Genomic DNA, 24,372 nt, shown 5'->3' on the forward strand with positions numbered 1-24,372 from the left:
TTCTCACGTTCTCCCATTTTTCTGTGCTCCTCACCCCCACTTTAGGAGAGGCCATTTCCTTTTCGGTCTTACTCAGAACCCTGCTCCTTTTAGGTTGACAAAACACATAATTCCAGGAAAATGGTTTTGGTTTTTTTTCCAATTAACATGTGTATGACTTTTATTGTTTAAAACCAGGAATGTAGCTAACTCTTTCGTAGTTATATCTTTAAATGATTAATTTATCTGGTTATAATGCACATTGCATCTTTTTTTTTTTTTTTTAAAGCACAGTGCGTAGTCTTGTGGTTTTTTTAGCAAAGCATAGAATACGCTTATGAATGCTGTCAGTTATTGTTAGCGGCCACTGCACAGGTACCTCCCTGCTTAAGAAAATGTCCAAAGGCCTGGGCACTGCTGTCCTGTGTCCTGGCACACCAGTGTGGCGAGGCCAGTGCCCAGTGTGCTTTACTCTTGGCAGCTGGAGACCGAGGGCCATGGAGTAAGAGATTCAGAATCTTCTGAGAATAAGTTTTTCCTGAATTTGAGATTTGAAAATCATCCCCCCCCACCAATTGTTGTTTAATTTGAAATTTGTTTCTAGTATTCTTCAGGAGGAAAAAAACCCCACAATAACCTCTCTTCATTTTATCTGCCTTCAGCTCCTGCCACCAGCCACCCTCTCACCTCTCCACTGGCTCTTCCTCGTCTTCTGGAGACCCAAACAGTAAATGTAGTTATCTTCCCCAGCTGCAGTTTGAGCTTCTTTCAAAATGATATTCCGCCTTTTTTTCATACATTTAGAACTATGAGAATATGATGATAGATTGTTGAGTATTTAAAAGATAAGAAGAAACTGGTTGTTTCTTATTGGAGTTGAACTTTTGGGTACTGGTAGGAAAAAAAAAACCCATCTAGATGGAAACAGACGACACACAATGAAGTATAAATAGCTGTTGCCAGGAGCCAGACAATGGGGTTGCCTCTGCTCCTGGCTGGAAATCGTCTTGTAGATTTCTCATAAAATCGATACCAGTGAAGTTTTTAGTACGCGTTCTAGTGTCTCACTGAGGGGAACCTACATTTTTAAAATTATTAACTTAAAAAAGGGATTAATTATGTATCGTATAAGTCAGGTTCTAGCGTTAAGCTCCTATTAGCACCATACATTTTTAACTGTTTTTATGCTAAAAACTGGGAAAGTAGAGGAAAATGGAATTGGAGAAATAAAAAGATGTCACAATAGCAGTATGATAAGGAGCATAGAGAGAAAGAATTAAAAATAAACAGCGTAGGAGAATTATCAACAGGAACAACAAAATTGCCTTGAGATGTACCAATTCTTTCCCTAACCACTGTGACCATGCTTTGAATTTATACAAATTTATACATGTACCACAGTATAATGTCACAGAGCGAGAGCACAGACCCTAAGTGAGGTCTACTCGGGAGCAAATCCCATTTTCTAGCTCTGTGACCCTGGACAAGCTCACTGCTCTGAGCCTCAGTGTCCACCTTTGCACAGTGAAGATAAACAGTACCTACTTGGCAGTGTTTTTATGAGATGCCTAGTTTAATGCCAGCGTAACCATCCCTCTTATTTTTTCACCCTTTGTTGCCTTTCCCTTCTACTTAAAATTTAATTTTTAAAATCCTGTATATATTGACAAAGTAGAGAAGTGTTTATGTCTATTGTTGTTCAGTCGCCCAATCACACCCAACTCTTTGTGACCCCATGGACTGCAGCACACCAGTCTATTACTTTCATGTAAATTCATCGGTTTAAAGAGGTATACGGGAAGAGAACTTTCATGTTTTTAAACGCTCCACAGAAATGATTGGATGATAAAATGAATCTGTCTCACCACAGCTGCACTGACTATGCTTTGCTTTCTATCTTAACAGATTGTACTTCTGCTAATTTTTTGCTAGAGATGGGGCGGAGGGCAAAAATAACAACCAAACAAAAAAAATTAGATATCAAAGGTGATCTGTTACCTCAAAGGTAGTGATACCGAAAGAGGATTAGACCTGAATTTTAAGTAGAACAGAAAAAACTAGGAGGAATTATGCAGAAAGCTTCTGTTTACCTGGCTTTGTGAAAATGGCTAGATTCCTATGCAGGTTTGAACCCCTGGAATTCAATGTGTCACAGTCACTGTCTGCAGATGAGCACCACCAGTCAGCTTGTCAGACTCGGGCGACAGGCCGCTGCTGAGTTCCGTCTGCTTCTAGGTCCCGGGTCATGCATCAGTTTTATGAATCCGTGAAAGTTGACCGATGTGGCAGCAGTGTTCAAACACTAAAATGCCCTGGAGGCTAATTAGGTCCAATGCCCTCTTGTCAAAAGACAAATTTCGGACTATCAGTCACGTCTATGGTTTATGCCTCATGTTGAGGGATACTAATTTGAAATATTTATTATCTTTCACATGAACCGTATTTGGTGTTCATGTTCATTTTTGGCAAAGTTAGGTTTTGCATTTGTTTGAAAGAACAATTTCTGTGATTTTTTTAAATGCCTGAATCAAATGTTTTCAGGTAATGAAGGAAGGATAGATTTTGATCCATTCAGTTCTAATCATCTAGCCACAGCTGGGTGACGGTGTCTGCTGCAAGGGGTGGGCAGTCTGCTCTGCTTCTCAAGCAGTTGCTCTAGCTCTTACTTATTTGGGGACATATTAGAATTCCTATTGTTGTTGACAGTGCTAGTTAGCTGAAATTATTATAAGGGGGAAAGCAGGTAATCATGGGTTTCAAAGTTTATGTGACACATTAACAAGAAAATTTAGTAATACCTGTTGAAACTTTATGAGAAAAATGTTCCAAGTGTCAACTGCCTGTGAATAGCTGACACCACATATTAGAAAATTGTTTGGATTATAAAGCACATCTCCTCACAGTTTTATTAATGCTTACATAAGGTTTTTTGATAAATACCTACCTATGGGTATAGTTGGAGAATGTAATTGTTTTCTACTTTAGATGAGAAATAGCAATAAATGTCATAAATTCTTATCAGATTCAAAATAGGACATTTTCCTTAGACTAGTTTCTTTTCTCAAAGCAGCAGTAAGGAATATCAACTTTTGATTTATCCATGAAAAGTTCAGAACATTTTCTAATAGTGCTCAATGTAGATGAGATTTAATTTAATTTCTGGTTCTAACAACTAAAGGATGTTACAAATCACTGACTTGACAACTTACAAATTAATAATCACAAAACTTGAGGGAAATTCCAATAAATTGAGATGATTTAATTCAGATAAGTGGCTTAATATGAAGCATTATCGAGATAGTAAATCATTATGCCAGTGCTACCAGCTAGTTAGTGATATCCCATATTTATCAAAGACAAAATGGTATTAAATTAATTGAAAGAGGAAGAATTGATGTTCAATATACAGAGCTTTCTAATGGTGAAAATAAAATAACCAAAAAAAGAAAACTGATTTGTATGTTACTTACTTTGGCTAAACTACATGCTCTGACAGACAGCCCCCAAACTCAATGTTTTAACTAATGAAAGTGCATTTTTTGCTTGAAACCTAGTCCCAGGTGGGTTAGGCAGCTCTCCTAGTCAGTGGTCCTCTAAGAAGTGATTCGGGGATCTGGACTGCTTTCATTGTGTGGCTCAGCTGTGGATGTTGAGGGGAGGAATTATAGGTTTAGGGAACCAGATTCCCAGTTCCGTCACAGACTGGGAATAGCAGTCAGGATAAAGTTTGTGGAGTTTGTGGAAGATTGCATCATAGACAGAGAGGTAGATTAACATGGTGCCCTGGGACATGGCCATAGGAGGTCTGTGTGTGGAAAAAAGCACATGTGAGATGTTCTGAGTAGTTGAGCCTGGGAAAAACATTAAATAAACACCTTTATCAAAGCACCAGAACTCTTCTGAGTGACAGGAGTTACACATACTGTACCTGCACTGCACGTTAGCCTCATTTAAATTTAAAATCATTAAAAATGAAGTAAAATCATTATCCACATTTCAACTACTCAGTTGCCACTTGTGGTTAAGAACCGTGCAGCTTATAAACCATTTCCATCACCGCTGGAGATTCTGTTGGGAGACTGCTCATCCCAGATTTGCAGGTTCACAGTGTCTTAAAACCCAATCCCTGTGCCATTTCCTAAAGAAAGTCATCTGAACCTGTCACCTAAAGTTAATTTCTTCTCTGTCATATCCTCCCAGTGACTGGCTCTGCATCTGTTTATGGCATGTCACCTTTTGCTACTGTGACAGGTGTCTGTACTGTCTTCACTGTGAGACCATACTGTTTCTTAGAGATAGTGTCACTGTTTGAATAATTCTTATGCCTCACCTCCAGTGTCCTGCCTCTCACGGATATATTACTATTATGCATTAAATATTTGGAGGATATTATATCCCTCCCTGCCTTTTTAAACAATGTAATCATTTGAATTATTACCTTCAGATATAATTTAAAATTCAGTTATAAATTTATGGCTACCCTAGAACATAAGGCATTGGGGCCTTAAGTCATTGGTGAGGTGTATAAAACCATTTGCCTACACAGAGAATGATCTCTGGATCATTGCTAGATTCATCGAATCTTTATTATTTGATCTTTGTCATCTGCCGCATTCTGCCTTTTTGATTTGCTGCTTGTAATCTTGAAAAGTAAGCAACAAATAAGAGGTAATAGTGAAATCCTGATTCTGTTGTTAATGCAACTAAAATTTATTGTCGTACTAGGAGAAGCAGACAAATAGGAAGTGAAATAGCGCATGCTAGCTAGCCTTTTTCTAGAAATAAAGCACGTAAACTTTGCAACATCTATTTTTGCTTCTTGGGGAGTTTCTTCTTTTTTTATTTTCTGCCAGTGTTCTACATAATTAAAAGTGTTGTACAAGTGAGATATCACTAAATTAATTTTTTTTTTTTTTTACTAAATTTGAAGTGTAAGATAGGTTCTTAAATTCAAATAATATACAGATATGGAGGGAAAAAGTAAAAGATTCCTCTTCCCAGATGTAATTCAGTGTCTTTTTAAAATGGGTATATGCTACCTGTGAGAGGAAATTATATAATTTAACTTTTTATTGGAAATCATAAAATCATAAATCATTCTTTTAGCAGAAATTTGAGTGCTTCTTCATAGCATCATGCCAGAGGTTATAAACCTCTGTAAGCTATGGCGTTCAAGGAGCTCAGAGCCTGGAAGGCAGGAAAGTGAGTGATAACATAGAAGTTAAAATACACACAGAGACACACACACACACATGTAAAAGAGATAGAGGAAACCTCTGTGTGCTTAGGTCCAAACAAGTGAGGATCGAAGACTCCGAGTGCCAGGCGTCTCTCTCATGCTTTGGGCCTTCACTCATCACCATTCCTGAGGCTCACTTCCTCCAGGGTCTCCTGTCTCGGTTAGCAGCGCCTCTGTCCACCCATAGGCTTATGGCGGGAACCTGAATAGGAGGGATCCCTGACACCTTCCTTGACCTCCTCTTCACAGCCTGTCACCAGATCTGGTTGCTGAATCTGTCAGTCCTGCCTCAGAAATACTTCGTTTGTCAATAGCTGTGTTTCACCGCAGACCCCACCCTTGTCCAAGTCCCTTTCCTCAAACAGAATCTTAACAGGAATCTTTCCTCACGTAGAGAGAGCCGTCCCGCTGATCTCCGCCCACACTCCGGTCCCTTCAGCAAGTGGAGCCCAGCCTCTGTCTTACTTGTCCCTCCTCAGCTGTTCTCTCCCAGAAGGCCTCTCCCACCCCAGCCCACCCCATTGGCCTGAACAGCTGCAGCTCATCCTTTGACCTGCATCATCGCGTGCAGTTGCTGTGACATCAGGGCCACACGCAATTTGTGACAGTTCTCTGCTCTCCTGCCTTTGTGGGCAAATTGGCGTGCATGTGTGTGTTTGTGTAGGCAGGTAGGCATACCCTTGAACAGCATGCGAGTCAGGAATGGCGAGCCCCCACGCTGCACGCAGTCAAAAATGGGAGTACTGCTATCTCTGCCTCAGAAACAATGGAGTTGATAAATGAGTCAACCAAGAGCAGGAACTGAAACAGTTTAGGCAGAGGCAGGACTCAGTCCCTGATTCTTTTGATTCCACATATCGTGATCTCTGATTGAACACAGACACCCCTCTTCCACCACTTAGTTAACTAAAGATCTGTAAAATGAAAGTACTATAATACAAGTACTATATTTATTGGAAAAAAATCACACATAAATGGACCTGTATAATTCAAACCCATATTGTCCAAGCCTTGTTCAGCTGTGTGTGATGTTTGTGTGTGTCCCATTCCTGAATCCACAAAATGGGAATAAAAACCAAGATATTGAGCCAGGATCAAGAGAGGAGCGTGTGCTTACTATTCTGGGAAAAACTGGAGGTAAATAATATCCTACTGTTTTCCTGTTTTGTTGTTAATTGTCTTTTTATTCAGAGAGGCTGCCTAAGGAGTTTACACTAAGACATTGCAGAATCTTTTGTACAGCGTACATTTTCCCATTTTAGAGGGATTAGGAAAGAGCTCTCAGCTGTCAGCACCTCTACCTAGAGCTGCACACTGAAAGTCTAATGTAGCAGGGAGACAGAATCTTCGATTAACCCCAAATAAGAAAAATAAACATTATTTTTTTTGGAACCATGGAGGGTTAAGAATCATCTAGGCATATAATGGGTGCAGAATGAGCATGGTCCTACAGGTTAAAAATTGTCTGGAAAATCAAGTTTTTTTAAGCCTCTTTACAGTGCTGGTGATAACCAATTAAGCAGATGATTTTACTTTAGAAGTGCCTGTTATTTGTGGTATACTTCCATTTTCCCACTGTGTCCTTTATTTCCACTTTTTAACCAAGTGAGATTTCTTTAAATGCACATAGGTACATATAGTATCTTTCTGTATGTCTGCCACAGGCTAATGTTGTCCCTGCCGTTCTGTACCAGGTTCCCTGCCTTGACATCCCGTTGTCATAGCATGAGAAGCATACTTTAAATTCATTCCAACTTTTGACAAAAAGGAGAGGGGAATTTGTGTGAAGGTATGATCAGTTTAAAGAAACATGCCCCATTTTTAGCAGCCTGTTTCCATGGAAACAGAAGCAGCAGCCAACCACAGAGTTATCAAAGTGCCTGTAAATTTCCAAGGCTGAGTGTTGAAAATATTGTCTTCCTGACCTCATGATGCAGATTAATGCAGGAAACCTATAGTGCGTCAGCCTGGACTGCTTGCATGTTTAGTTTTTACTTCATTTTTGCTCTTTCATTTCTAATAGAGAGTAAATGCTGCATTCTTGACTGTGACCTATTCCACAGTTTGTACCACCTGCCTCTTCTCCCACACCCCTCAGCCCCAGTGGACTTCGTAAGGGTGCAGTAGACTTTTGGATGAAAGGCTGTATTTCTGTCTGAGGCAGTCTAAGGCTAACTTTCTTTTTTATGTATTTGTTTGTTTGGGCTGCACTAGGTCTTCATTGCTGTGCGTGGGCTTTCTTTAGTTGCATTCGAGCGCCGGCTCCTCTCTAGTTGCGACGTGCAGGCTTCTTACTGCAGTGGCTTCTCTTCTTGCAGAGCACGGGCTCCAGGCAGCCAGGCTTCAGTAGTCGCAGCACACTGGTGCGATATCGTGGCTCGTCCTCTGGAGCACAGGCCCAGTAGTTGTGGCACAGGGCTTAGCTGCTCTGAGGCATGTGGGATCTTCCTGGACCAGGGATCAAACCCATGTCCTCTTCATTGGCAGGCAGATTCTTAACACTGGACCACCAGAGAAATCCTAAGGTTACCTTTCAAACACTTACTTGCATGGTTTTTTTTTTAATTAACAATGTTGTCTTTCCTTTTTCTAAATGGAAAATAATCATGATATAAAAATTCCTGCTTAAAATGCTGTTTGTACTTGGTAGTATCAGAGGTTTAGATTTATGTGTATACTGTCACTCTGATTTTGCTTCAGACAGGGGGTGGTGGTTGGAGTTTGCTTAATCAGTGCAGATAGCATGACTCTTACAAGACAAACCACCATTTTATTTCTGGCCCTTTTGTATTCCTTTATTTTAAACAACTTGAAGAATAACTTTATTTTATAACTGGCAAATTAGACCCATGAAAATACAACAAAAGGTCTGTAATCTTCGGTTGCTTCTTTTTACCATCTATGAGAGTACTTAAGTGCTTTTTGTTGTTACTGTTCAGCTGCTAAGTCATGTCTGACTCTTACAACTGCAGCATGCCAGGCTTCCCTGTCCTTCATTATTTCTCTCGAGTTTGAGTCCGTGATGCCATCCAACCCTCTCATCTTCTGTCAGCCCTTCTTCTCTTGCCCTCAGTCTTTCTCAGCATCAGGGTCTCTTCCAGTGGCCAAAGTATTGGAGCTTCAGGTTGCCAAAGTACTGGAGCTTCAGCTTCAGTACCGCCCTTCCAGTGAATATTCAAAGTTGGTTTCCTTTAGGATTGACTTTTACACTTCTCTAATACAAGTTGAATTTCACATTAATTGTAAATGGAGGTGAAATTACTGTCTACCAGTTTTCCAGGCTCTTCTTTACTCCATTGCCCTTAGCCTTCCCTTTTTCAGTCGTCTTTTACCTTCAAAACAATATAATTAGATTTAAATATAATTAGATGTCACCAACATCAATTCCAAAATGTCTGAAGCCTTAAATTCATACAACTAAGCAAGACAAGTGTTAGTTCTGTCCCATGATAATCACTTGCCACATACAAAATCCTCCTGGTATTATTCTTAAATTTGGCTAGAATTCTCTTTCTATAAAAAATAGTAACTCAGTTATATGCTGTAAGTACATCATGCAACATTAAGTAAAACACATTTATTTATTAAAGTTTCTATATGGCGAGCACTGTAAAAGGTGCTATAGAATATAAGGACAAAGTCTAGAAGGGGAGTTAGAGGCCCCACCCAGAACAACAAAACCTAGAATTTGGTGTGGCAGGGAATGCAATATAATATATAGTTGTTATTGTAGTCATCAAATCATTAGAAGACAAAGTCACCATTGATGGTTAATGGAATTATGATGGTGAGGGAGGCTAGCCAGCCATGGGTGGGAATTAAGAAATTTGATTATCGAGTAATTGGTTTCTTAAGGTCTGTTGTTCTGCCAACTGTTCCATTTTTTCTGTTGAGATAAAATTCACTTAACATAAAAGTAACTATTTTAAAGTGAACGATTTCAGGGGCATTTAACGTATTCACGGGGTTGTGCGACACCTCTATCTACTTCCAAAATGTTTTCATTAGTCCAAGGGAACACCCTGTGGTCATGAAGCAGTTACTTCCCGCCAGTTTCAGGCAGTCACCAGAGTAGCTGTCTCTTTGTATTTACCAGTTCTGGATATTTCACATCTATGGAGAAGGCGATGGCACCCCACTCGAGTACTCTTGCCTGGAAAATCCCATGGACGGAGGAGCCTGGTAGTCCATGGAGTCGCTAAGAGTTGGACACGACTTCACTTTTCACTTTTCACTTTCCTGCATTGGAGAAGGAAATGCAACCCACTCCAGTGTTCTTGCCTGGAGAATCCCAGGGACGGGGGAGCCTGGTGGGCTGCCGTCTCTGGGGTCACACAGAGTTGGACACAACTGAAGTGACTTAGCAGCAGCAGCAGCATGAAATCATATAATATTCGACCTATTGCCATCTAGCTTCTTTTACTTAGTGAAATATTTTTCGAATTCATCCATGTTGTCACACATACAGTGCTTCACTTCTTTTACAGCTGAATAATATTCCACTCTATGGATAGACTAGATTTGCTGGTCCGTTCATGTGTTGTTGACATCAGGACTGTGCTCACCTTTTGGCTGTTGTGACTAGTGCTGCTATGAACATGAGTGTGTATGTGTGTGTTTGAGAACCCGTTTTCAGTTCACCTAGAAGTGGAATTGCTGGGCTGCAACTGTTCTTAACTTAAAAATTTTATGTGATGAGCTTGAGAAAGAACTGCCAAATGTTCTAATTTTGTATCTGTGGTCTTTTTCTCTGATAAAAAATGATATAGTTCAGAGCCATTGAGTGACTTGCTTGTTTCTGGACTGACTTCTCTCCCCTAAGCTGTTACATTATGAGTTGGAGCATTTTAGGGAAAAATAACCATGTTTTTCTTTTCCAACTTGTTCTTCACAGTCTGCAATGAGTATTTCAGACCTTCTTCACTGGCCTCAAACTGACTTTTCCTTCATATGCATCTCATTTTGAACAGATGATCTTTCCTCCTCCTCCTCTGAGAAATTAAAAGCCATCATTTGAAACTTTGCTGGACATGCCAGCCCAAATCTGTAAGCCCACCTGCAGCGACAAGCAATTCTCTGTGCCCTCCTGTCACGGGGGAAGTGACGTTCTTCTTTCCTCTGAATCCCACCCCGCTTCAGGAACCCTGCTGCCTCTTACTCTCTCTCTTGTTCTCATTCATATTCATTCATTTCCGTTCTCTCCCTCCCCAACCCCACCCCCTTTCCCTCTTGCTCTTTATCACTTATAAACCTGTTCAGGTATGTTCCAAGCTTAAGTTACACACCTCTCAAGCCTTCACCTCCCTCCCACCTTGCTGCTCAACGTCTTGAAAGCATTTCTTCCATTACTGTCATTCTCACACTCACCCCTCCTTCCTGCCTAACCTCTTTGAGTCCCATTTCCATTTATCACTCCACAGACCAGCTCCTCCATGTAGCAGCAGCAGCAGCATTGGGCCCAGTTGGTCATGAGTGCCTTCTGGAAACACTTTTACACACACTCTCCAGGCTCCTCCTCTTCCTTGGGCATCTTCCACTTGTTTCCTTTTTTGGACTTTCACCTCCATCTGACCTATAAAAGTGGGCTTTAAGTTGCATTTCCAAGGAGCTTGCTCCTGGGTTTGCTTCTTGCTTCCTCTTCCTATATTCTATTCTCTACCTTGGCAAACTAGGCTTCAAATACTACATAAGTGACAACTTCCAAATTTTAGTCTCCTGCCAAGACCTACCTTCGAAATCTGGAACCGTGGAACCAATTGTCACTTTGCCATCTCCACTTCTAATTCAGGCATATCCAAGACTGAGCTCCCTAAATGGCCACCGTGTGTTCTTTATCTCAGTTAATGGTCTACCCAGGTTCTTAAGCCAGAATCCCAGGCACCATCTTCATCTTTTCTCCTTCAAACACAACATCCAGTCCTTTACCACATAGTGTTGATTTTGTTCTAAGTATGTATCAAATCTCTCCATTACATCTCTCAGCTGTGTTGGAGTTGAAGGAAAAAAAATGAGAAGCGTTATGCTTACTAGGTTTCTATCCTGGAATATGAGAAAAATTCTACCAAATTTATAAATCAATATATGGTTTACAAGCGAGAACTTAACCAGTTCTTCTGACACCCACTGTAAATATCTCTGCATTCAGTCAAAAACCAGCCCCATCAGCCTCACTGATGCTTTTGATCACTCTTGTTCCCTTACTGGTCACTAGTTATATCAAATGTTACTGTTACTTTGGCATGATATTGTTGGTAGCTGTGGCTAAGAGTAAGTGATCTTTGTTTCTGAATTTAAAAATTACTTTACGGCCTGATGATGTATACTGTGGGGAAGGGATGAACAGAAAGGTCCTCTTTTATCTTGTAAATGGGGAAATAGATTGGTGTAACCATTCAGATTGCAAAGTGACTCTATCAAAATTTCAGATGTGTGTATTTGTATTTAAGTGTTTATACACAAGCACAAACATATGGGATGCCACAAAATGAAGAAAATCATTGCAGCACTGTTAATAACAATAATAGCAGGAAATCTGGGACTTAAGAGTATACGATTGATACATCCACATGTTAGCTATAGCCATTAAGAAGAATGACCTAGATTCCATGTTGTTTTTTTTTTTTTTTTTTAAGTAAATATCAAACTGTGTGAATGGCATGATCCCATCCCATGTATTTCCTTTGCATAGTCTATATTTAACATTGCCAGAATATTCACAAAACATTCTCTAGAACCATAGAAATTTAACAGTGGTTACCTCTTTGGAGGAGGACTGGAGGTCTCTGGTAGGATGGACTAGCTTTCACTTTTTTTTTTAATTGAAGTATGGTTGACTTACAATATTGTGTTAGTTTCAGGTGTATCACAAAATGAGTCATATTTTTAGATTATTCTCCATTAAAAGTTATTACAAGACATTGAATGTAGTTCCCTGTGCTATACAGTAAATCTTTATTGCTTATGTGTTTCTTATAGTAGTTTGTATCTGTTAATCTTATATATATACCACATCTTCTTAAATCAGTCATCTTGATTGTCACTTGGGTTGTTTCCATGTCTTGGCTGTTGTAAATAGTAAGCTGGGGTCCATGGGTCTTTTTGAAATAGTGTTTTCATTTTTTCTGGATACATATGCAGGACTGGGATTGCTGGATTATATAGTAACTCTGTTTTTGGCTTTTTAAGGAACCTCCATTCTGTTTTCCATAGCAACTGCACCAATTTACATTCTCACAAACAGTGTACAAGGGCTGCCTTCTCTCTGTACCTTCTCCAACATTTATTATTTGTAAACTTTTGATGATGGCCATTCTGATCAGTGTGAGGTCATTGTGGTTTTGATTTTCATTTCTCTAATAATTAGCATATTGAACCTCTTTTTCATGTACCTCTTAGCCATCTGTATATCTTCTTTGAAGAAATGTCTGTTTCGGTCTTCTGCCCATTTTCTGATTGGGGTGTTTGATTTTTTTTTTTTTTTAATATTGAGCTACAGTATGATCTGTTTGTATATTTTGGGTATTGTCAGTAGTGTCATTTGCAAATACTTTCTGCCAGTGCAATAGACTGGGTTTTCATTTTGTTTATGATTTCCTTTGCTGTGAAAAAGCTTTTGCTTCTTTTGCCTACAGAGACTGATCTGAGAAAACATCTTTTACTTTTTTTAATGCCCTTTTTTATGTGCATGTTTCACTTTTATTTTAATAGAAATATTCTTACAAAACATGAGTTTTTAAATAGAGAAATTATTGGTACATATATTGATACATTCCTGAATCCCAGGCTTAGAAGGAAAGCATTCAAGATGTGACTGCTTACTCTGTGACTACAAAATACCCATTCACAGTAAAGCACTAAAAATATGGGAATCTTTACAGAACTAACCTCATGGACTATAGCCCGCCAGGCTCCTCTGTCCATGGGATTTCCCAGGCAAGAATACTGGAGTGGGTTGCCATTTCCTCCTCCAGGGTCTTATTTAGAGGCCAGTTAACCCCTCCTGTATCTAAGTTCAAAAGATAATATGAAGATGTGGTTTTTCTAAATTGTTTTGTTATTCTAGGACCAGGCACCTAAATACATTTAACAATGCATAATAAATTTTTGCCAAAGTCCAACTACTTCATTCTCTTAACTAGTCAAACATCTTAAAAAATAATTTAAAAAAAACTGGAACCAGGTCTGTTTTTTACCTAATATTATCTTCAGAGTCAATACATAGTCAACACTAGAGTATTCTTTAGTTTCCCATCTTTGCTTTTGCCGTCGATTTACCCAGCCTTCATTTGACTGGCTCAGGGTTTGCCTGTGTTTTTTCTCCCCTCATAATTCTGTAGTTTATTCTGTCCTGTGTCTTGTGATTAAATAACATACATTAAATCTTCTCTCTGCCTTGCAGACAAACACTCATCTCTCCCCACACCTACTCATCCCACCCTCCTTCATACCCCATAATTGAAACTAGCTGTTTATAAAGAATTTCTAAGACCATGGCTGCCTGCTATACTGCTTCCCAGAAAGTGTTATTTCCGCCTTGTTTCTGTAATATACAGTCCTCAGATGTCCCCTTGCAAGTCCCCTGGCCAAAACCTGTGCTTTGTTTTGGCTCATTCAACTCATGCTAAACTGCTGTATGTTGTTTAAAATGCTGCTAATATGAGTTTTTTACTTTAGAGTGAAAGGCACTTTAATTATGTCATATTATGGAAACATTTCAAACATTCTAATTATAGAAACAAAAGAGAATAGAGATAATCATCTTGGCTCAGAAAGCAGCTAAACATTGGAAGGGGGTATAAATATTATATGAAAGACATTAAGGGTTTTGTTTTTGTTTTTAAATATTGGAAATTAATCTTAAAATCTTGTTCTAGAAGTGCTTTAATCCATTTAAGATTCAGGAGAAAGGAACTAAAAGATGATACTTTTTACTATCTGAGCTATTTCTGATGGTGAAGAAGAATGACATTTCCTCTTTGCTATTAGATAAGCTACCTTTCATTTTTCAGAATGGTGGTTAAAATAAAGTTTTTACTTTTCTTGTATATAAAAAAGAGCAAGTTCAAAACATTTATGTTGGGACTTCCATGGTGGTCCAGTGGTTGAGAATCCACCTTTCAACACAGGGAATGCGAGTTCAATCCCTGGCCAGAGAACTAAGATCCCATGTGCTGTTAGGCAATAAAGCCCACCAGCCACAACAAATACCCAGCACAGCTAAAATAAACAAACAAAAACCACATATGTTGACACAGTATTGTTTTTTGTCTGTTGTAACAAGGAATAACACCAAGAATTTTCAAAATTATATGCATTTTTCTCTTTGTTGAAATGTAGTAGGAAACATGAATGTTAACCCTAAGAGGTAATAACCCACATCATCTTGGAAAAATTCACAAATTAGTTAGAACATTTTCCTCTAAATGCAGCAGATATGAAGTCGTCTGTATTCATGTTTTCACGTGTCTACTATAATTTCAAAGATGATGGTTTGCAAAAGTCTGCTTGCTTTATGGCCACGCCTTATATGGACCACATAAAGATACTCCTCCTTTTAGGAATTAAGGAAATAACTGGAAATTAGGAATAAACTTTACCAAAAAAGTCCACCATAGCATTAGCTATGGGAGTTGCAAAAATTGGAAACAACCTACGTGATCAATAATAGGGATATGTTTAATAAAGTATGCATGTCCACCCTCATTCCAAGATGCCATTTGCCTAAAACTATGTATCGTGTTTGACACATTTGTCTCACTAATATGATGCTTTGTTTGTTTGTTTTAAACCAAACAAGGGGGCTGTTGATGTTTTCTTTACCCTTTCTATTTTACTCCTTTCTTTGAAGACTCCCTCACGAGGAAGGAAAAATCCTACTGCTGGGGACTCTCCAACAGACAGGGACCACCATGTTCCAGAAGTGTCAGCCTTTGAACTAGAGAGTGTTCTGACCCTTTTCTCTTCTCAGTATTCTTTTCTTGGGATTCTGCCTCTTGAATATGACCACCCTGATTTCAGACAAGCATTAACTTCGGCATTCACAAAAGAATGTCAGAGTATGCAGACATTTGGGTGCTTTCAGATCCACAGGTCATCTCTCTGGTTATTTTTGTTCCTAGTGAGGTACAGTGGGAACATACTATTCTCAATAAACTGTAAGTTATCAGGGAAAAGATCTTCACGTTAGAGCATAATTGATTCAGAGAATTGCAAAACATTCTAATATGAGAACCATGTGCATATATTTTTTGACTCATTAATTTTTTCTTTGCTGTGTGTAATAGAACCTTATCTCAATTGCTTCAGTTCTAAATGAGATGTCAGTGAAGTTTTGTGGTCCTATGGCCCCCAAAAGAAGTAGATAAAAATTTTTTTTTGGTATTGAGTAAAGAATGACATTTATATTTAGCAATGAATACAAAAATATATTTAAAAGCCATTTTACAGTCACATCCCTTTTTGAAGTATATGTAAGAGTGGGCTGTGCTCTGCAGTTCAGCACAAGCAAAAAGCAAGGCTGTGACGTGAGGGCTGCAGCTCCCACAGATCAGGCCTTGGGGTTAACTGCAAGTCGGAACCATTATGGGCATTTCATTTGAGCCTGGTCCAAACAGGCTCATCACACACTTGCTTTTTTAAAAAAAAAAAAAAAACAACTGTCTTCCTTCCCTACCGTTTAAGAAATACACACAGGTAATTTTTTTCTTTTTTTGCATATTGACACCCCTAAAGTGTGCCCTTAATAATCCTAACCTTGGTTTTCACCCATGGTCTGAAATAAAAATTAAATGTGGAAACTTAAAATTGAATGTAGGGTCAACCAAGGAAAATGTTTTTCATAGTTACTTCATTTGTTACTCTTTTTTGAAATCAGTTCACTTTCCGGATAGAAACAGAGATGCTATGAAAGGAATCTGCCTGAGAAATCTCAGGGAAAATATATATATATTATTAAATTTGGCCAACAGGATTTCCCCATTTTGTGATATGTACCTTGTTTTCTACACATTTAGTGATTCATTTACTCTTTTAATTAAAATGATTAGGTATCAGTTGATTTATGGCTTTCTTAGAACTTCTAGAATGAGGTACACTGTTATGTTTGTACACAGATTATTAAACTTAAAGGTCTTAATTCAGAAATTTTCCCTTGGATCATTAGTAGTATCTTATAAGTCTAATTTTTATTATGAAGTTGGCCTTCTTTAAAGCTATTTAAGATTTATTCCAGATGGAGTAAGTTCCTCCAGATACATTAATCTTTCCTTAAAATACATTTTTGCTATTAACTTATTTTTAAAAAAACTAGGGAATCTTACATTAGTAAGATTAGTAAGACAATGTGTAAGCCAACTATTTTTGTTTATTTGCTAAGTATGATGTGATTTTATTTATTAAAAAAATACTAGCTTTAATCATTAACTTAAAATTATTAACTGACTAAGCAAAAAATATGCCGAAAGAACTTCAGAGGTCACCCAATGGGCAGAAATCACAAACGGGTTTTTTGTTTTTGTTTTTTGACGGGTTGAATGGTGCCAGGTAATATCCCTATTCAATTCTGAAATAGAAGATTAATTAAGCTTAATTATACCTCCTCTGGACCCTACGGTTGCATGTAAACTCCAATGGTGATTATTTCCTTTTTACAGTGCTCCAGCTGAGGCTGCAACAAAGGAGGACGAGAGAGCAACTAGTGGACCAGGGCATCATGCCACGTAAGGCTGACGCGTCCTCGTCATTCTAATGTGATGTAACAACACGGGCATGTCTGAGAAGAAGCTGCATCACACTCTGCTTTCAGTGTTGTCCATTTAATCCATATACAATTATTCAGTGAATTTACAAGGAAAAACCAGGCATCAGCATTGCTGATAGAATCATTTAAAGTACATTCTGGAAACCAGATGCAACTTAAAAGATGGACTTGGATTTTATATTATCAAAAAGCACCTTTAAATTTCTGTAATTAGGGTAATACCAGTTCTTCAATTCAAATTCCAGCCATGGTTTTAAAGTAACTGAAATAATTACTCTAGATCTAAGTGAATCCAAAGATACTTGCGAAAGTAGCATAATAAATTAATTCAAAACCTTATTTAATTCAAATTATCTTTGCTAGATGATGGTCTGTATAATTATGCATCTCAATTACAGGATGAATAAACATCCTATTTATAATTAATAAAATCTTCCTTGCCCAAGTAAAGATATTTTCCCAAGTAGCTTTAAGCTTCATCCCTTCATTTTTGAGTTGATTAATTTTAGAATATTTGTCCAAGGTGATTCTTTCCCTTTAATCACCAAACACAGCACTGCCCATCAACAGAAAATTAGATTAAAGATTTACTGAGCATGGCCTTGCTCATCAGAATAAGACCCAGTTTCCCCCTCAGTCAGTCTGTCCCATCAGGAAGCTTCCATAAGCCTCTTATTCTTATCCATCAGAGGGCAGACAGAATGAAAACCACAATCACAGAAAACTAATCAAACTGGTCACATGGACCACAGCCTTGTCTAACTCCATGAAACTATGAACCATGATATATAGGACAACTCAAGATGGGCGGGTCATGGTGGAGAGGTCTGACGGAATGTGGTCCACTGGAGAAGAGAATGGCAAACCACTTCAGTATTCTTGCCTTGAGAACCCCATGAACAGTATGAAAAGGCACAAAGATAGGACACTGAAAGATGAACTCCCCAGGTTGGTAGGTGCCCAATATGTTACTGGAGAACAGTGGAGAAATAACTCCAGAAAGAATGAAGAGACAGAGCCAAAGCAAAAACTACACCCAGTTGTGGATGTGATTGGTGATGGAAGTAAAGTCTGATGCTGTAAAGAGTAATATTGTATAGGAACCTGGAATGTTAGGTCCATTGGAAGTGATCAAACAGGAGATGGCAAGACTGAATATTGACATTTTAGGAATTAGTAAACTAAAATGGACTAGCCGCTGCTGCTAAGTCACTTCAGTCGTGTCTGACTCTGTGTGACCCCGCAGATGGCAGCCTACCAGGCTCCCCCGTCCCTGGGATTCTCCAGGCAAGAATACTGGAGTGGGTTGCCACTGCCTTCTCCAAAACAGACTAGAATGGGTGAATTTAAATCAGATGACCATTACATCTACTACTGTGGGCAAGAATCCCTTAGAAAAAATAGTGGCCCTTATAGTCAACAAGAGTCCAAAAATGCAGTACTTGGATGGAATCTCAAAAATGACACAGTGAGGTCTGTTCATTTCCAAGGCAAACCATTCAGTATCACAGTAATCCAAGTCTATCCCCCAACTAGTAATGCTGAAAAAGCTGAAGTTGAACAGTTCTATGAAGACCTACAAGACCTTCTAGAACTAACATCCAGAAAAGATGTCCTTTTCATTATAGGGGATTGGAATGCAAAAGTAGGAAGTCAGGAGATACCTGGGGTAACAGGCAAATTTGGCCTTGGAGTACAAAAAGAAGCAGGGCAGAGACTAACAGAGTTTTGCCAAGAGAACGCACTGGTCAAAGCAAACATCCCTCTTCCAACAACACAAGAGAAGACTGTACACATGGACATCACCAGATGGTCAATACCAAAATCAGATTGATTATACTCCTTGCAGCCAAAGATAAGAAGCTCTATACAGTCAGCAAAAACAAGACTGGAAGTTGACTACGGCACAGATCATGAAATTCTTATGGCCAAATTCAGGCTTAAATTAAAGAAAGTAGGGAAACCACTAGACCATTCAGGTATGACCTAAATCAAATCCCTTATGATTATACAGTGGAAGTGACAAACAGATTCAAGGGATTAGATCTGATACAGTACCTGAAGAACTGTGGACAGAGGTTCGTGATATTGTACAGGAGACAGTGATCAAGACCATCCCCAAGAAAAAGAAATGCAAAAAGGCAAAATGGTTGTCAGGAGACCTTACAAATAGCTGAGAAAAGAAGAGAAGTGAAAGGCAAAGGAGAAAAGGAAAGTTATACTCATTTGAATGCAGAGTTCCAAAGAATAGCAAGGAGAGATAAGAAAGCCTTCCTTAGTGATCAGTGCAAAGAAATAGAGGAAAATAACAGAATGGGAAAGATTAGAGATCTCTTCAAGAAAATTAGAGATACCAAGGGGAAATTTCATGCAAAGATAGGAACAGCAAAGGACAGAAATGATATGGACCTAACAGAAGCAGAAGATATTAAGAAGAGGTGGCAAGAATACAGAGAACTATACAAAAAAGATCTTCATGACCCAGATAACCATGATCACAATGCTGTTGTGATCACTCATCTAGAGCCAGACATTCTGGAATGCAAAGTCAAGTTGGCCTTAAGAAGCATCACTAAGAACAAAGCTGGTAGAGGTGATAGAATTCCAGTTGAGCTATTTCAAATCCTAAAAGATGATGCTGTGAAAGTGTTGCACTCAATAGGCCAGCAAATTACTCAGCAGTGGCCACAGGACTGGAAAAGGTCAGTTTTCATTCCAGTCCCAAAGAAAGGCAATGCCAAAGAATGTTCAAGCTACTGCACAACTGCACTCATCTCACATGCTAGCAAAGTAATGCTCAAAATTCTCCGAGCCAGGCTTCAACAGTATGTGAACCATGAGCTTCCAGATGTTCAGACTGGATTTAGAAAAGCCAGAGGAACCAGAGATCAAATGTCAACATCAGTTGGATCATCAAAAAAGCAAGAAAGTTCCAGAAAAACATCTATTTCTGCTTTATTGATCACACCAAAGCCTTTGACTATGTGGATCACAACAAACTGTGGAAAATTCTTAAAAGAGAAGGAATACCAACCCATCCTACCTGCCTCCTGAGAAATCTGTATGCAGGTCAAGAAACAACAGTTAGAACTGGATATGGAACAACAGACCAGTTCCAAATCAGGAAAGGAGTACGTCAAGGCTGTATATTGTCACCCTGCTTATTTAACTGATATGAAGAGTAAATCATGCGAAATGCTGGGCTGGATGAAGCACAAGCTGGAATCAAAGATTGCTGGGAGAGATATCAATAACCTCAGATATGCAGATAATACCACCCTTATGGCAGAAAGCAAAGAAGAACTAAGAGCCTCTTGATGAAAGTGAAAGAGGAGAGTGAAAAAGTTGGCTTAAAGTTCAACATTCAGAAAACTAAGATCATGGCATCTGGTCCCATCACTTCATGGCAAATAGATGGGGAAACAATGGAAACAGTGTCAGACTTTATTTTCTTGGGCTCCAAAAATACTGCAGATGGTGACTGTAGCCATGAAATTAAAAGTCACTTGCTCCTTGGAAGAAAAGCTATGCCAAACCTAGACAGCATATTCAAAAGCAGAGACATTACTTTGCCAACAAAGGTCTATCTAGTCAAAGCTATCTATGGTTTATCCAGTAGTCATGTATGGATGTGAGAGTTGGACTATAAAGAAAGCTGAGCACCGGAGAATTGATGCTTTTGAACTGTGGTGTTGAAGAAGACTCTTGAAAGTCCCTTGTACTGCAAGGATATCCAACCAGTCCATCCTAAAGGAGATCAGTCCTGATTATTCATTGGAAGCTGATTATTTCATCTGAAGCTGAAACTCCAATACTTTGGCCACCTCGTGCAAAGAGTTGACTCATTGGAAAAGACCCTGATGCTGGGAAAGATTGAAGGAGGAGGAGAAGGGGATAACAGAGGATGAGATGGTTGGATGGCATCACCCTCTCTATGGACATGAGTTTGAGTAAGCTTTGGGAGTCGGTGATGTACAGGGAACCCTGGCACGCTGCAGTCCATGGGGTTGCAGAGTCGGACACGACTGAGCGACTGAAATTAACTGACATAATCACCAAATTTGGACGTGATTTTATATTTTAGAGTAGAAGAGTGGTTGTTTTTATAGGCTGTTAGGATTATTTGGGGGCCTTAGTCTAAAATTTGATTTTCTCCTAAGAAGTAATTCATTTGGCTTAAAAAACTAGAAAGAAATTACGTAATGCACTTACACTTTCCAGTCTTCACAATCATTGCTGTTGGCTTTTTCTAGTTTGTGATAAGGGTCACACAGATTTTTCTGTGTGATAAGATGTCTTTCCCAGTGAAAACTTTTTATTCTAAAATGAAAATGAAAGTTGTTCGGTCATGTCTGACTCTTTGTGACCCCGTGGACTATACAGTCCACAGAACTCTCCAGACCAGAATACTGAAGTGGGTAGCCATTCCCTTCTCCAGGGATCTTCCCAACCCAGGGATTGAGCCCAGGTCTCCTGCATTGCCAGCATATTCTTTACCATCTCAGCCACCAGAGAATCCCAAGAATACTGGAGTGGGTAGCCTATCCCTTCTCCAGTGGATCTTCCTGACCCAAGAATCTAACAGGGGGTCTCCTTTTTTTTCTGAACTACTATTAATTATCTACATATTTTAAATCTTGTGTTTTGGTAAAACCAGGTATCAGAAACTGGTTTGATAGGGACTTCCGTGGTGGTCCAGTGGTTAAGAATCTGCCTGCCAGTGCACGGGACATGAGTTTGATCCTGGGTCCAGAAGATCTCACAAGCTGTGTAGTAACTGAGTCTGTGCTCTAGCGCCCTTGAGCCGCAACAAGAGAAGCCACAGCAATGAGAAACCTGAGCACTGCAGCGAAGAGTAGCCCCACCCACTGCAACTAGAGAAAGCCCATATGCAGCAACGAAGACTCAGCACAGCCAAAATAATCGTTTTCTTTTAGAAAAAAGGCAGAGGATTCATGTTGATGTATGGCAAAAACCATCACAATGTTGTAATTATCCTCCAATTAAAATAAATGAATTAGAAAAGCCTCCCCCCCAAAAAAAGGCCAGAGGTTATAAAAGAATTTTTTAAAGAAACTGGTTTGATAATCTGCCAGATTTTCTCACCACTACATACTTGATATGAGCCAGTCAAACAGGATCAAAGTATGATGCTTTAAACATCACTGCAAAGCCAGCTATAGTCTGCTTTTAGGAACTGGTCCCTAGCCAAATCTGTCTGGGCTGGACTTATATGATCCTTTGCTGTGCATTATGTACCAGAGTTGAATGTTACCAAGAACTGATTGCTCAATTCTGAGGTGACAGCCCAGGTAAGCCTAGTGCTGTATCCCATCCCTGTCCCCTGACTACCCACAGTGATGACTGCAGGGACTGATCAGAAAGTGATGGATATAAACACTAACGATTTTTCAAAGATTATGATTATTGATAGAAATACTGTAGTAGGTAATACTTTTAATAAGTACTGCCTCTCTGGGACTCTGGAACATTTAATGTACTAGCAGTTAACAGATTAAGGAATCACTGTGTCTTTAGAGTGAGTTGCATTGTGGTATGGTAGGAAGAGCACGAACCTGCCAAATTCAGATTTCTAGGTTTAAATTCCACTTAGACGACCATCTAGCTGTATAACTTCAAAACTTCACTGAACCTCTTTGAGCCTTTCATCTGTACTGGGGCTAATATGAACCTCACAAGGCTGTTGTGGTGATCAGCAGCAACGTAACTGTAAGATGGACCACAGAGCATGGGACTAGTGCATTGTAGGTTCTCGGTAAGTGGTAACTCCGATCTAAAAGACACGGACTGCAGAGTGTTTTTGTGGTCAAGGCTAGAGCACTGCAACGTTAAATGCCCTGAGGACCTGTGGACTTTCTCCAGTAGCTTGTATGACCATAAGAGCAAAGACCTGTTGAGGAACCATCAAACAGTTCCCTTGGTAATGGTAATTTGCCCCAACTACAGGCTGGAACCAGTCTGACCTAATACATGAGTTGTCATTATGTTTATAACTCTGTTTTAAATGTTCACTTGTTTTATTTGTGAAACATATAATTTTAATTCTGAAACATTTAAGGTTTCAATTTTGCAACTGTCCTAAAGGAACTAGGAAATAAACGGAACTGTAGAGGCACACTAATAAGATTAAGAGGAAATATCACCATGATAATACTGTAACATTTAACTGAAGTATTAACTCCTCTGTCTATACCACGCAAATGATTTCTTTTCCTCTCACAGCTCTGAAGAGCCCCGCGGCATTCCATGAGCAGATAAAAAGCTTGGAACGAGCCAGAGTAAGAGATTTTCATTTAAAATGTTCTGCCTCTTTCTTTTGTGTTAGAATACCTGTGGACAAGTGATAATCTTATTCCTACATATGTCAATAGAGAAAATAGAGTGTATTTTCAAGATACATGGTATATGGAGCAGTGTAGCCTGGGGTTGTTTTATCTTGAAGGTTTGTAGAAAATACAGGACATTCAAATTTTGTTCTTTAAAGCTAGTAACCTAGCTTTGTATGTAAAGGAAAAATCACACTTCTTTCTTGCTTTGGGCATAACAAGTTCTTAGAATACTGATGGAACATCTCTGCCAGTTGTTAGCCCTGCAGATGGATAACCCGAGGAGGGGATTTACACCAGATCCTTCCTTGGGTGGTTTCCCTCCCAGGTCTGTGTTAGTGGGACATTTGACCAGGACTTGGGGAATTTGACTGAAGGAGCAATGTTGCCATATTCAGCTCTGTTTTATTCTTTGAGATGACTCCATCATAGTTGCATTAAAGTGATGTTTATTATTTTTCTTTAAAGGGCCACTATTTGTTCTTTTCAATTTATAGGAAACTTCTATCATGCAATATAAAAACAAACATGTTCCACAAATTCCTTAAGAGTTTTCCCAGGATGCAATAATCTCTTAGAGTCATATAAACTACAAAACTCATTTTAAAGCCATACTGTTTAGAATTGAGTACAGTTCTGAATAAGAAAATATGGTTAAAGACATGAATTCATCAAAGACAGTACATTGGAATTTTTAGGAAATGTGTTATCTAGGTGAATTTTTACTTGACCTGAAGTGTAGATTTTTTTTTAAGATACTTATATGTTCAAATCCTCTGTTCAGAGGTCATCTTTAAAATTATGAGCCTCTGCTTTTCCAAGTTTTAAAATAAAAGTCTATAAAGTGCTTACTTTATGTCAACATAGACTTCAAATCCCTGTACAATTTTGAAGGCTGCAATTTAAGTCCTGTATTGGATAATAGTTTCTCACAAAACTAATTTCTACTCTTTTCTTTCTCTCAAAATCATGACCAAAAGCATATACAATTTATTTAAATGGAGTTACCTTGAGGTAAAAAAAAAAAACACAATAAATCATAAATAATT

The 24,372-nt window shown here is 38.9% G+C and overlaps 1 protein-coding gene across 5 annotated transcripts in view; it reads left to right on the forward strand.

The window, feature by feature from the left end:
- The window catches only part of MKL2 (MKL/myocardin-like 2), a 230,959-nt gene that overhangs the window by 160,037 nt on the left and 46,550 nt on the right, over nucleotides 1-24,372 (forward strand). For all 5 annotated transcript variants that reach the window (XM_010849432.1, XM_010849431.1, XM_010849430.1 and 2 more), the window contains 2 exons: nucleotides 16,870-16,935; nucleotides 23,220-23,275. In XM_010849432.1, coding sequence (XP_010847734.1) covers nucleotides 16,870-16,935; nucleotides 23,220-23,275 — 122 coding nt within the window. The remainder of the gene's footprint in view (nucleotides 1-16,869; nucleotides 16,936-23,219; nucleotides 23,276-24,372) is intronic.

This window comes from Bison bison, unplaced genomic scaffold (assembly GCF_000754665.1).
Source record: "Bison bison bison isolate TAMUID 2011002044 unplaced genomic scaffold, Bison_UMD1.0 scf7180017864283, whole genome shotgun sequence".
Lineage (NCBI taxonomy): Eukaryota > Metazoa > Chordata > Mammalia > Artiodactyla > Bovidae > Bison > Bison bison.